Raw genomic sequence first — 13606 nt, forward strand, 5'->3', positions numbered from 1 at the left:
GCAGTTCCGTTCTTCCATTTCCTCTGGCCAGAAACCTTGGGATCATCCTTAAACATTTTCTCATCCACATTACATTCAATCTATCAAAAATCCCGTTTTCTCTCACTTCAGAAATACCCTCTGTCCATGTCTCACCCTCTCCAATTACCACCCTGATCAGAGCTATCATCGTCCCTCTCCTGGATTGCTGAAACAGTCTCCTAAGTCGTTTTCCTTCTTTAGTGCTTACCTTCCTCCATTTTATTTTCTAGAGAAGATACAGTGAGGCTTTTAAACACCAGTTAGTCATATACAAACTACTTATGGCCTCTGCTCAAAAACTCTGTCAGAACAAAAGTCAAACTCCATTCTGTGACCAAGGCCCTTCATGATCTGGCCGCTGCCACCCCTCAGGCTCATCTCCTATCAGTTTCCCACCAGCTCACTCCGTTCCAGCCATGTCACCTTTTGCGTTCCTTCAACATGCCAAGCCGGTCCCACCTCAGGGCCTTTGCACTTCCTACCCCTCTTCTGGAATATTCTTCCCAACGATTTCCAAATAGTTTATTCATCTCTTTGCTTAGATAGCATCTCACCAAGAAGTCTTTTCCTGACCATTCTATTTGAAATAGCAGCCCACATCCCTCCAATTACCCTCCATTTTATTACCCTAGTTTACATAGATTATATTAAGTTGTCAGAAAAGTCATGACATATTTTTCTGTTTTTCGTTGCAAAAATGCATCATGACTTTTCTGACAACCCAATATATACAGGTGTTTTTGTCTAAATATAAATTTATATTTACTTATTTGCCCTATATGTTAATATACATATTTTTATTTATTTATGTCTTATTATATATACATGTATTTATATATTATATATACTTGTGTCTATATAAATACAAATGAACACTATTTGTATATATTATAGTGTATGTTATATACTATATATATACTTATTGTCTGATCTTCCTCCCTAGTAAATCTCCATTAAAGCAAGACTTGCTTCATTCCAGCATGTAGAATAGCCCTGGCCAGCCACTCACTAAATATCTGTGAAAGGAAGAAATAAATTTCAATCCAATCAGCACTATGTATGATACACAGGTATACACAGAGTACTGTGGAAGCACAGAGGAGAGACACACAGCCAACCCGAGCACTACAGGAAGACTTCCTGGAGGAGGTGATGTTCCTGCTGCTTCTTGAAGAAGGAAATAAGAGGCATCCAGGTATGTACATGTAGAAAGATCATTACTGACAGAAGGAAGAACATGGGCAGTGATTAAAAAACCCGAAAGAGAAATGTTGTATTACAAGAGCGTGAAGCAGGCGCTGAAAGCGGTGGGTGGTAGGACTGGGGATAGGCAGCCTTGCGCAGCCACTGAGGAGGCATCAGACAGCAGGGTAGTCAGCTCATGACGGAGTCTCCATGCCTCTTACATCTTTAAGATTCATCCACGTTACTCTGGAAACATAATCTGTTACTTGTAAGCACTGTGTTTTTGTGCTTTCACCACACTATGCCTANCCCAGGGGGCCGGGTCTATGTGATGCCTCTGAGCTGCTGACAGCACATGCCAGGTGCCATGTGGAAAGATCCAGCATTCAACAGATAGTCTCCACTCATTGTCTCATCAGCATGTTTACATTGAAAGGTAGATGCCAAGAAACATCTCTCATTTTTTCCACCCTCACCATTGTAGCTTCATGTCTCTGCATTGTGCACAACCAAACCTACTGTGCCTGGGGACTCTTGGAAGTCAGCCAAGGTGGCTTCTAGATTTATGGCACATGACAAATGGGTTTGGTAAAGGATCACTAGGAGAGCATACGCAATGAGACAGTCATTCCAGTGCCACAAGGCAAGTTTATGTGTCATTTTAAGGAGATAGTCTTCAGCTTTATAGTTTGCTGAAATTGTTGCTTGCTCGCTACTTTATAGTATCTTTATTATTAGAGAATAAAGTAAGCCTATCCTCAGCGCCCCGACAGGAAAGGAAAAGCCATTATCAGCAGCCACCATTGTCAATCATAAAAGAGAGCAACCAATCAGGAGGGAAGCAGTGGCCAGCCATGGCCCACCTCCTCTAAGACGGGGTGAGGGAGGGAAGTGAGGGGCTCCTCTGCTCTGTCCAGTCCTCTGAGTGAGTTCAGGAAGGACGCGTTTCCTGAGAGGGCACTGAGGGAGCAGTAAATATATTATGGCCACTATTACCTGATTACTACTCGATGTTTTTTTGGGGTAGAAAATAAGGAGAGAAAAAAAAAGTTTTGTTTTTAATTTTAAATAAAAATCTTTTGATTTCTGTCTTATTATTCCAAACTTTTACTCACTGTATTATAGGAAGGAAGGAAGGAAAGAAGGAAGGAAGGAAGGAAGGAAGGAAGGAAGGAAGGAAGGAAGGAAGGAAGGAAGGAAGGATTTATTGTTCAATTTGCTCGATTTAAGACCTGAAAAAAATTTGACCAAAAATTCCACTAAAATGTTCATTGGTTAAAGTTCTCCTTATTCAAAATCTCCTTTTATAGGCCATTTAATTACTGCCAAAGAACTTAAGGAATTTCATGAATTTATTATAGTCAATATAGAATTTTGAACTAAAATTCATGATGTTATATTTACACATGCAAAGAAAATTATATTATTTAAAAATCTTAGCAAAGTNCTTGTCATTTATTTTATGGTGTGACATTCAGAGGATGCCAAGAAAGCACATGGCCGCCATTCCAGATGGACTTACCTGATGGAATGTCATTGCCTTTGTCCCATAGAGTCTGTTGGCAATGCTGAGGGTATAGTTAGAGTCCGGCTGGTTGAGTTGAGAGAGTAGGACTCCGAACTGTGAGTGAATCCTTCCAGCTTGGCTGCACTGAAGAACCAGTAAACAAAGGAAGGAGTATCAGATTGCTTGATTTCTTGCCATTGGAGAGTAATAAATAATGTGAAAACAATAACTACAGAGCAGGGTGTTTGCCTCTGAAGAAAAGGGCAGTAAATACAGTACTAACAAACAAGGAGATGAAGAGTTTAAAGAATTTTCCTTCTCTAATTCCCTTTAGCTCAATAATCTCAGCACTCTGATTCTGGTTACAGACTGTGTGCAGAATTGTCAACTATTGTAAAACACACATGCACTTGTCAGCCTCCATGGTTTAATTCAAAAGCAGAAGTTTTCATAAATAAAGAGCTCCTACTCAGGTATTCAGGGCAATAATCCAAGTGTTTTTGCTGCCTTTGTACCTATGGGATCATTTCTCTATCACACTCCTTTCAATATCTCTGTTTTCTGTTTAATCAAACACTTTTAATCAAACCATTTAACCAAACACGTCAGCTCCTCACTGAACTGACCTCACACACCCATCTGACCCTCACAGGAGCAATGTGGTTAAGCACGCAGCTTTGATGCACCTGAATTCATTGACATTCCTGGGGTTATGCTTATATTCCCTAAAGCAAAGTTTCCCCAACTGTGGGCTTGATGCTCCTAACAAACAGTTGGGTTCTGTGAAACAAGTATTCTGTGAATCCATATGCATTTATGTATTTCTGAAACAATCATAATCCTGTGAGAATTCTGCTTAATTTTCATGTCAAAAGGATTCCTCCTGCTGGAAAGAACTAGGAACAGGTGATACAATTATGTGGCAAAGCCTCAGGGTCTTTTTTCAGCCCCCTCATGGGTCTGAAAAACTTAACACTGCACTTCATTATTGTTGTGACTATCATTATGTTAAACTCTATAAGCTATAGCAATTATCAGAAAGGTGAAAGGAGGAGATCACGGGGGACATTGCTAGCCCCCAAAGAAGGGCTCTGCTATACAGCTCCTGAACCATTCTTTCTCAGTGCTCTTGCGTTAAGGAGCATTTGCCAACTCAGAAGGAATATGAACATACCTTAGCTGAGTCTTTAAATTCTGGTTTTAATGATCCCACAATATGATTAAAATGAAGCACCTAGAAAAAGAAAGATGGATCAACTGGCACCAACAGCCACATGCAGTCTCTAAAGGTTAACATTTACAAGCACCTGTTTTTCCATTTCAGATAAAGACCAATAGTAATAGCTAACATTTAGTGATGTTCTATTCCACGTCCTGAGCTTCCAATATATTACTTCACCCTCCCAAGAACTTTATAAGTAGATACTACTATCCCCATTTTCTCTAAGGGAAATTAAGCCCAAGAGAGATTAAGTGACGTGCCCCGGAACATTGTCTGTCAGGGTCCAGGGACTGAGCTGTCACGTGTGAGGATCTTCTGTTCCCATCTTAGCATTCCCAGATCCTTCACTAAGACAGAGCCCATCCAGGGCCGTGTAAAACATGACATGGCTTCCCAGCACAATACTTATTTTAAATGCAAGAAAATCATAAAAGTGCATCAAAATATGGAAGGAAGAAATAATAAGATGTGCAAGTATCCTGGGGGTTGTTAAGTGACATTCTTCTAGGCTTTCCACATCAATAAAAAAATATACATATAAGGGCAAATCACTCTATATCAGCCTATGTAACCTGAAAAGTTACACTTTCTCTCTTAGTCTCATTATCCCGATCTGTAAAATAGGAATAACAATTGCTACCTGCCACACAGGGTTTTAGGAAGTTGCCATGGACTAAAGACTATTTTTAAGAACTTGATAACTTTTAAAGTGTTATTAAGTTGTATTCAAAATCAAACTTCCAGAGGGCAAGAATGGTACCATACACGTGCTCTCTGTCAGGTTTAAATCCCTGAAAAGATAAACTCTGAAAGTAAACTGTGGAAATGTACCTGTGAAGCCACTGGTAGTAACAAAGGGGTATGTAGTGCATGGATTGTGTTATTTTCATTACAATGTATTGCATTATTTAAGCCATTCTCCATTTTTAAGACACATTTTGCCAAAAATGCGTTCTTCCTCCACAAGATGGCAGAGTATTCTTGGTAGAAAGATGAAAGTAATTTGGCTGACTCAGAGAGGGTGCATGTAAGACTGCCAGGCTACCGGGACATCTGTGGTGCATTCCATACCTTTTCCATCTGCTCTGCACTGTTTCCTCTGGCACCAAGGAGGATCATGCTTAGAGCATAAAGCAGACTCAGCGGGGAAAAGAAGATGTTATCTCCTGCGTTGTTATTGTTCAGTTCTTTGAACATATCAAGGCAAAATTCAACATTTGCTGTGCTGAGGGAATCCATTTTATGCCAAGCACTACCTGAGAACAGACAGGGGAAANGTGAGCTGCCATGAGCCACCATGAGCAGCTGTCCAATGGCCGGTGAGCGACTGCCTCACCCGGGAAGAGTGCAATGATCACAATATCAACATGGGCCAGTGAAGTGATGTCCTCCACAACTAGACTGAAGAACAAAAAGATAGCAACTTGTCTGTTCCCCTTCCCCAATTCCCCAACGCTGTTCCCCTCCCCCCAATTCCCCAATAAAATCTTAAAAAAATAAAATAAAATAATAAAAACAAGATAGTTGATAAACTACCTCTGCATGAATGACTAAAAATCTTTAAAAAAAAATTAAAATAGTTGTTCCTCTTGGGGGAGGATTGACAGGAAAAAGGCATGAAGAAATTTTCTGGAGCAGTAGAAATATTTCATTTCTTGATAGGGTTATGGGTTAGCTGTGTGCACGCATTGGTCAAAACTGGTTAAACTGACTGATTGGAGCATTTCACTCTATGTAAATTACACATCAATAATAGTGCTTTATTTTAAAGTAAATTTTTTTGAGATAATTGTAGGCTCACTCACATGTAGTTGTAAGAAATAATACAGAGATATTCCATGTATCCTTTAGCCAGTTCCTTGCAGTAATACCTTACGAAACTATAGCGTCATGTCACAACCAGGATACCGACATTATCAAAGTAAAGATACAGAATATTTCCACCACCACCAGGATCCCTCATGTTCCTCTTTTAAAATCATAGCCTCATCCTTAAACCCTGCCAACCACTAATCTGTTCTCCATTTTGATAGTTGTGTCCCTTCAGTAATGCCATATAAACATATAATCTTTTGGGATTGCCATTTTTTCACTCAGAGTAACTCTATGGTGTTCCATCCAATTGTTGAGTTCATCAATAATTCATCCCTTTTTATTTCTGAGTAATGCCCATGGTACGGATACACCACAGTATGTTTAACCAGTCACTACTTAAAGGACATCTGGGTTGTTTATACTTTGTAGATATTACAAATAAAGCTGATCTAAATATTTAGGTTTTTATGTATACATACATTTTTGTTTCTCTGGGATAAATGCCCAATTTCTGGGTTATATGGTAATTTCATGTTTAGTTTAGTTTTGGAGTTTTTTGTTTTGTTTTTTAAAGAAACTGCTAAACTGTTTTTCATGAGTGGCTATACCATGTTGCACTCTGCCAGTATTGAATAAGTGATCTAGGTCTCCACCAGTATTTGGTGTTGTCTCTATTTTTCATTTTAGCTATCCTGATAAGTGCATCATGATAGCTAATTGTAGTTTTAGTTTGCATTTCACTAGCGATTAATGTGGAGTATCTTTTCATGTGCTTATTTGCTATCTGTATACAAGTATGCTCTTCCTTAAAATGTCCCTTAATGTCTTTGCCCAATTTCTAATTAGATTGCTTGGTTTTTAATGCTGATTTGAGAAGTCTATTATTCTAGATACTAGCACTTTGTTGGATAGCTTGTTTTTTCATCCTCTTCACAGGAGTTTTCACAGAGCAAAAGTTTTTAATTTTGATGAGGTCCAATTTATCAATTTTTATTTTTGTGCTTTTGTTGTCATGTCTAAGTATTCTTTCCCTAGCCTAGATCTCAAATATTTTCTCCTCGCTCTCTCTTGCCCTAGAGCTTCTGTCCTTGAACTCTAGTCTCTCACTCAGCTGTCTTTCTGCCTATATCTTAGCAGTGGGAGATAGGGTCTGAATGAAATGGAATATCCATGGAGTCAAAACTTGGTATCTGTGGATTCCCATTAAGCCCTTCCTCTAATACCCACAAGCCCTGAATCTTAGAGCATTCTTGCTGGTTTGACTTACCATGATTGATCTGCTTCCTGAGTTTTTCAATCTCTCAAAAAACCACTGGCTCTCCACCCTAGCTGGCCCCACTCTCTCCGTTTCCAGTTTCCTTAGAGACTGTATTCCAGTGTTTGTATTGGTGGAATGCAGAGGCAAACTTCAGCTCCCCAAAGAAGGGCTTACCCAGAGAACACACAAGTGGACAATGGGGAGTTACCGTACAGCTATGTTGTTAAGTTTAGATTTTCAACCTGTGTACTGAGTAATGCTGTAGGCAGGAAATAGTGAACATTATGTGCTGCTATAATCTGAGGTTTGTGTATACAACAGAGTGTTATTTGGAAAGTTAAAAAGAAAAGAAACTTTTCTGGACCTAAGATCCAAGAGGGAGAGATAGAGGTTGTTTGGGGTGGGGGTTGGGGAGAAGGATTTGAATCACAGAGTAAATGCAGGGTCATTAAGCAGTTTAACTAATGTACAGTTTTTTAGAGAGATAAATATCAACTATTTAACATATCCACTTGTAACATAAAAGAAGATTCAAAACAGAGTACTTCATTTAATAAGTATACGGATACTAAGCATTTCTATGGTATACCAGACAAAAAGAAGAAGGGTAGAAGGAGTTAGAAGTCAGTGTGGAGGGATCTAAGCGAAGGAATAAATGGGGGATGGATGGGGGGAAGGGAGGGAGGCGCTAGAAGAATGAAAGAAGAGGAAGGAACAGTGAACACTGCACATTCCAGGAGCATTCTGGGAGGTAGACCATGTCTCTCACATCCCTCTGATTGAGTTCAAACTACTAGTCCTGTTTTCTTAACAATCTGGAGAAAACCCTCTGGGCCTCATTTTTTTGCAGTTGTAAATCAGGCAGTTGGAGCAAATGAGTTTCTACAGTCCCTCCCCTGTCCTGGTATGTCACCCCACCTCTGAGACCTGATACTGGTCCCCATGCAGTGGCCACAGCTCAGCAGACCTACTGAAGAACTTACACTGCTGTTTGTTTTGCAAATGTTTAATGTGCTTATATATTTTTCACCCTTTAAGTATATTTTGTCATTTAATTTATGCTCGCTGCTGATTTTACTACTAAGGTCCTTTTTAGTTCAGAGCGTATGATGCTGGAGCCAAGGGCTACTTGGCTCTCTGCTTCTTCGAGGTGATAGTGCCAGCTTCCGGCCTCAAGGAAACCATGCTACCTACCAGGCCAGAGAGTCTAGAAAGTACTGAATCCTGAGATTCTCTAACCATCCCAGGTACAAATCTCAGGACACTTGACTAACTGGTTGCTTCACAGGGACAAGGCAAACTAGACTTGCTCCTTCCAGTTACACAGCACAGGGAACAGAGACAAGGCAAGAGCGCTTGAAGTTCATGTTTGCTCAACTTATTACAGAACAAAAGCCTACAGAACGCTGGAGCTGGCTCACGGGGGCCAAACAGCACAAAGGGTGCTAAGGCTGTGGTATTCACTGTGTTTAAACAGTGGTCCCAGGTTTCCTAGGAAGCGTCACAAAGAATTAGTGTTCCTGTCTATCACACTGAATCTAAGCACATTCTGTGTCGTGGCCTCTTGAGTTGCTTATTTTCATGATCTAATGTGTGTTGATTGGCAAGCGTGGCCAAGCACCATGAGGGTAGAACCTGTCTCATTTTACTTTTTATCTTTTATAAGACCTACAACAAAACTGGCACAGAGGAAGCATGCAAAACACACTTGATTAATTAGTGGCACCTGTAGGAAAACCCTCATTTGAATGACAGCAGATTTCTCATCTGAAACCAGGGAGAAGCACAGGTGACAACCCAGACTTGCGATTGGTATCCGAGCCCTTACTCTGAGGTTCACACACACTCTATCTTTACCTGCAGCCTCGCTGTGTGCCCTTCGGGCACGCCGTGTAAACTCCAGGACTTGGAAGTAAGAAATGCTGCTCCTCAGAGTTCTCTGGTAGTTTCTGCAGAAGTGAGAACTACAAGGGTCAGTCTAGCCACGACCTTGGCCCCGGTGGGACTCACTACAAGTAATATGGCTAGGGGGAACCCCTCAGACATTTACAGCCCAGAGCATCACTAACCATAGGCTGGGACTGACACAGCAAGCATATTTATGGGAGCTAGTCTATTTTGGGGTCTATTCTCTTCCATTGATCTATCGTTCTGCCAATGCCATACAGCTTTACCATCTTGAGTTTTCTACTCCATGAACACAGGCTAGCTTTCCATTTATTTAGGTCTTCTATTTCTTTCGTCATCCTAGTTGCTAGTACTTTTCTTTGATTACTTGAAAATGGGGAAAAAAGCAAACCTGGAGATAGTGTCAGTCCCCACAGGTTACAGGCTCAGTCCCACAACTCTGCCTTCACCCCACTTCAGATGCCAGTCCCAAAACCATGTTGCCACCTGTGCTTCTGACAGATTGGCTATCAATCAAAGGTTCCCATCACTCTCACCTCAGGTTCCATTCATTTCCTAGAGGGGTTTATAGAACTCAGGTGTGAACAGAAAAGAGGCTCAGAAGGGGCCACATGGCAGGCCTGGCAAGCTCAGTAACCAGAAGTAACCACACAGGACGGCCTGACCACAGGTTCCTAACTGGGCAGGTCATAGCCAGTAGTCACGTCCCAGGCCCGTAGCTTCCTTAGCAGGGATCAGTTTTTACCTTATGTGAGCCCTGTCCGTTATCTAGGATAGCATACATTTGAAATGTTAGAGTAGTTTTCTTTTTTTGTCCCTTGAAGGCACAACCACAGACACCAGAGCCCAAGACCACAGAACCCCTCGTTGTTATGTTGTTTCCTGAATACCATCTCTATGTGCTGTAAATGCTACTTATTAACTAACCTATACCCATCTATGTAAAGGAGCTGTGTGTTTCTCCATTTTTGCCTTTTATCCAATCCTAGAGATTTCCCCACTTTGCTTTCTTTTGCAGCCTCAATCTACCACCAGTGGATTTCATACACCTTCCTTACAGCTTCTCATTTGATCCTAATACATGTATAAAATAATCTGCAGCACTGCCATTCTCTGGAGCATCTGAGATCTTGCTCTCAGCATATGTCGTCTGTTTGGCTCAAATAAACTCATAAAAATTCTCTACAGGTTTGGACATTTCTGACGTCGACAAAGGAAAACACTTACTTACATGTACTAGTTCATTAAAGGATATGATAAAAAATACAGTTGAACATACAGATGGAAGAGACGCACAGGGCAAGGTAAGTGGGAAGGGGTGAGAAATGTCCATGCTCTCTCTGGGTGCACCACTCTCACAGCACCTTCACACGTTCACCAACCTGGAAGTTCTCCAAATCTTATCCTTTTGGGTTCTTATGGAGGTTTCAGTATGTAGGCATGATTGATTGACTCATTGGCCACTGGCAATTGATTGGACTTCCAGCCCCTCTCTCTCCCCTGGAACCAACCTTCTAATGATTAACTGGTTCCCATGGCAACCAGCCCTCAACATTTAGTGCAGTCAACAAGTCACCTCATTAACATAACAAAGATCACCTTTATTGCCGTCACCATTTAGGAAAGGCCAAGCACTCTGTGCCAGAAATTGGATGAAGACCAATTATACATTTCTTATTATAACTTATACTATCACAAGGCCCAAATGTCAATGAAGTGTAAATGTTGTCACACCCTATTCTAAGCAAAAGAAACAGAAAAAAAGAAGTTTTGGAATTGTTAAAGAATAACACTCAACCAAGTCAATTTAAAAGTCTGATTGGCTTTATTAAGCAATTCATGAATTGGGCAACATCTCTCTAGATGAAGACTGGAGGGGTTGTGCAAAATGGAAGTGTTTTTATAGGAAGAAGAGTAGGGCGAAAGAAAGGGAAGGATTATTTTTAGGCCAGGACATCTTCTTTGGGGGTGGGTGGGGTAGGAAAAGGTAAGAGCTTTTATCATGCAGATTGTCTTTTTCTGCCATGGGGGATAGAGAGAGCCCATGCAGTAGATTATCTCTTTGAGATTAACCAGAAAATTCCATGCTGGCTGATTAAGACTACATTTCTGGTGAAGGTTGAAATTGCAGTTATGTCTTAGGCTTTAGCATAAGTGACACCATTTCGGGCCTGTGGTTTCCTCTTTAAGAGTATATTATTCTAAAGGAGAACTTTAAAAATTTCTTTCCAGATATGTGGGAGGTCTTCCCCCCAACACTTCTTAAATACACACTTTTCTTCTACTCAAGATATCACCATCCCAGGAAGGAGCCATAGATCACAGAGATTATGCCTCCAAAGGGTGTGACAGGGCTTCCTGTCACACACACTTTAGCAATAAACACATCTCGATAGCTATTGGAAATGACATATGAGTCTTGCTTTAAGATACTTAACTTTAGCTGAGAAGCCAAACCTAACCAACTGAACCTTTTGGAAAACAATACAGTGCAAGAATAGTGCTGCATCTATAGTTGAGAGAGAGAGAGAGAGAGAGAGAGAGAGAGAGAGAGAGAGAGAGAGAGAGAGGATTGAGTTGTGTTTGATCAGGAAGAAGAATTTCCTAGAGGAGGTTGAACATAACATGGATTTAGGGATATCTGAGGTAAAAACACCAATATCAGAGAATAAACACAAGGGCATCTGTGAGGCTACCAAGCTTTAGGTATGAACCTAACAGACTTAATCTGGGCTAAGTATTTCTATTGACAGAAAATCCAACGAACTCATTTTGTGGTGTTTGAAGGTTGAACAGTTGGGAAATGAGCAGCACCGATTCCAAAAGCTACTGATTGGACGAGATCAAGCCAAGGGTGCCCGTGAGCTGAACATCACCAACAAGCTCCACGATGGAAAGCAGTTTCAACTGTTTCAGGTAAGTTTCACCGGCTTGTCGCATCTTCCACCTGCATCCTGGGTCTTCTATCCTCAGTGACCAAATGGGGGAAAGCGAGGCACATAAGTCTGACTGACCCACGTGGGAAGCATTTATTCAGGGTGTGTCAGGCCCCTCACCACAGCTCTGCTCATTGGAGTGACAACTCACCAGTAAAGTGGGATTGAGGGATGATTTTATGACCAAGCAGGAGGTTGAGTAACAGAGTAAGTCACCGAGTGGCACCAACGAACTGACATCATTCAGACACACAGTGTAAATTTTGGTGCACAATGACCCAATAAATGTACGTCTAATGGGAAATTGATAGGATGGGCAGGCTTGGGGAGTCCCCAGGGAAAGTTGGGGAAGTACAAGGGAATACTGAACACCCAGGATGGAAGATATAAGCAAAGGTGAGAAATACAAGGGTCGATATTACTGGTGAGGAGTCCCAGAAGCAAACATCTTTTTCAGGGCAACATGCTTTGCTGTTTGCAAGCCACAGCCACTTCTGTTCCTGCCTTTCTCCAGATGGTATTCCTCTCAGAGACCTCACCTTTGTTTCCTTCTGCATTGCCTTTCACATTATCCACATCACACCTGTTCAAAAACACACGCAGGCAACAAAAAGCAGAGTTCTTCAAGATCTGGAATCCTGTGTTATATTTGGTCACGACTGAAAATAATTTAATTTGGAAATATATAGTTACTGATACATTACTCTTAATTCCTTAATTAGTACATTGATGTTCATTTTCGTATATTGATCTATCGTTGCATTCCAGAAATATATCCTACTTGGTCATGAAATACAACCCTCTTAGTATGCTGCTGAATTCAGTTGGCTAGTATTTTATAAAAATCTTTCTATCAATATTAAAAGGGACATTGGCCTGTAGCTTTCTTTTTATAGTATGTATCTGGCTTTGATATCAGGGCAATACTGCTTCTGTAGAATAAGTTAGGAAGTGCTCCCTACGCTTCAATTGTTTTGGAAGGGTTTGAGAAATATTGGTCTGAAGTTTTTAAATATCTGGTAGACTTCACCAGCGAAGCCATTTGGCCAGGGCTTTTCTTTGTTGGGAGAAAACATGACTTTTTAGCGAATAAGACTACATTCCTGTTCATAATCAGATGAAATGCAATCCATACAGGTCCTGTCTATACTGATGTCATTCTCTCTCCCTGGACCCTCCCAATCTTAATAACTTTCAGAACTCAGGGTGTTTACCCAGTTGGGGTGTGACGAGGAAAGGTTAGCCTTGCACTTGTTTTAAACAGGAAAAGCCAGAAATCAATTTCGTCCCCAGGATATCTTGTATAATACTATTGAGTTGCTCTTGCAGCCTTTACCACACGGTGTCACTAGCAGTGTGGCCTGGAAGGTGCTGCTCTTGCTAAAGCACAGCACCACCGTGGGTCTCAGTCTGGCCCCTACAACAGCGATCTCCAAACCTTTGCTCAAGCACAACTCATAGCTCTTTTTAAACCCAAACAACATGAACCCAAATAGGCCCACACATTATAATTCAAATGGCAAAAGTTAAAGACAAAGAGAGAATCCTAAAAGCAGCAAGAGAAAGGCAACTAGTAACTTATAAGGAAGTTCCCATAAGACTGTCAGCTGATTTCTCAACAGAAACTTTGCAGGCCTGAAGGATTGGCACAAAATATACAATGTGTTGAAAAGTAGGACCGATAACTGATGCAATCCGCGCACCAACTGAGCGTTCCGACTCGTCAGCCAGGAGCCCACCGAAAGGGTACCTGA

The 13606-nt window shown here is 41.1% G+C and overlaps 1 protein-coding gene across 1 annotated transcript in view; it reads right to left on the reverse strand.

The window, feature by feature from the left end:
- Positions 1–10356, reverse strand: part of SERPINB11 (serpin family B member 11) — a 31147-nt gene extending 20791 nt beyond the window's left edge. Inside the window, exons 1-4 of the mRNA XM_019626389.1 lie at positions 10299–10356; positions 5007–5191; positions 3888–3947; positions 2729–2857 (exon numbers count right to left, since the gene is read on the reverse strand). Coding sequence (XP_019481934.1) covers positions 2729–2857; positions 3888–3947; positions 5007–5174 — 357 coding nt within the window. The 5' untranslated portion in view covers positions 5175–5191; positions 10299–10356. The remainder of the gene's footprint in view (positions 1–2728; positions 2858–3887; positions 3948–5006; positions 5192–10298) is intronic.
- Positions 10357–13606: the final 3250 nt, after the last annotated feature.

This window comes from Hipposideros armiger, unplaced genomic scaffold (assembly GCF_001890085.2).
Source record: "Hipposideros armiger isolate ML-2016 unplaced genomic scaffold, ASM189008v1 scaffold_674, whole genome shotgun sequence".
Taxonomy (NCBI): Eukaryota; Metazoa; Chordata; class Mammalia; order Chiroptera; family Hipposideridae; genus Hipposideros; species Hipposideros armiger.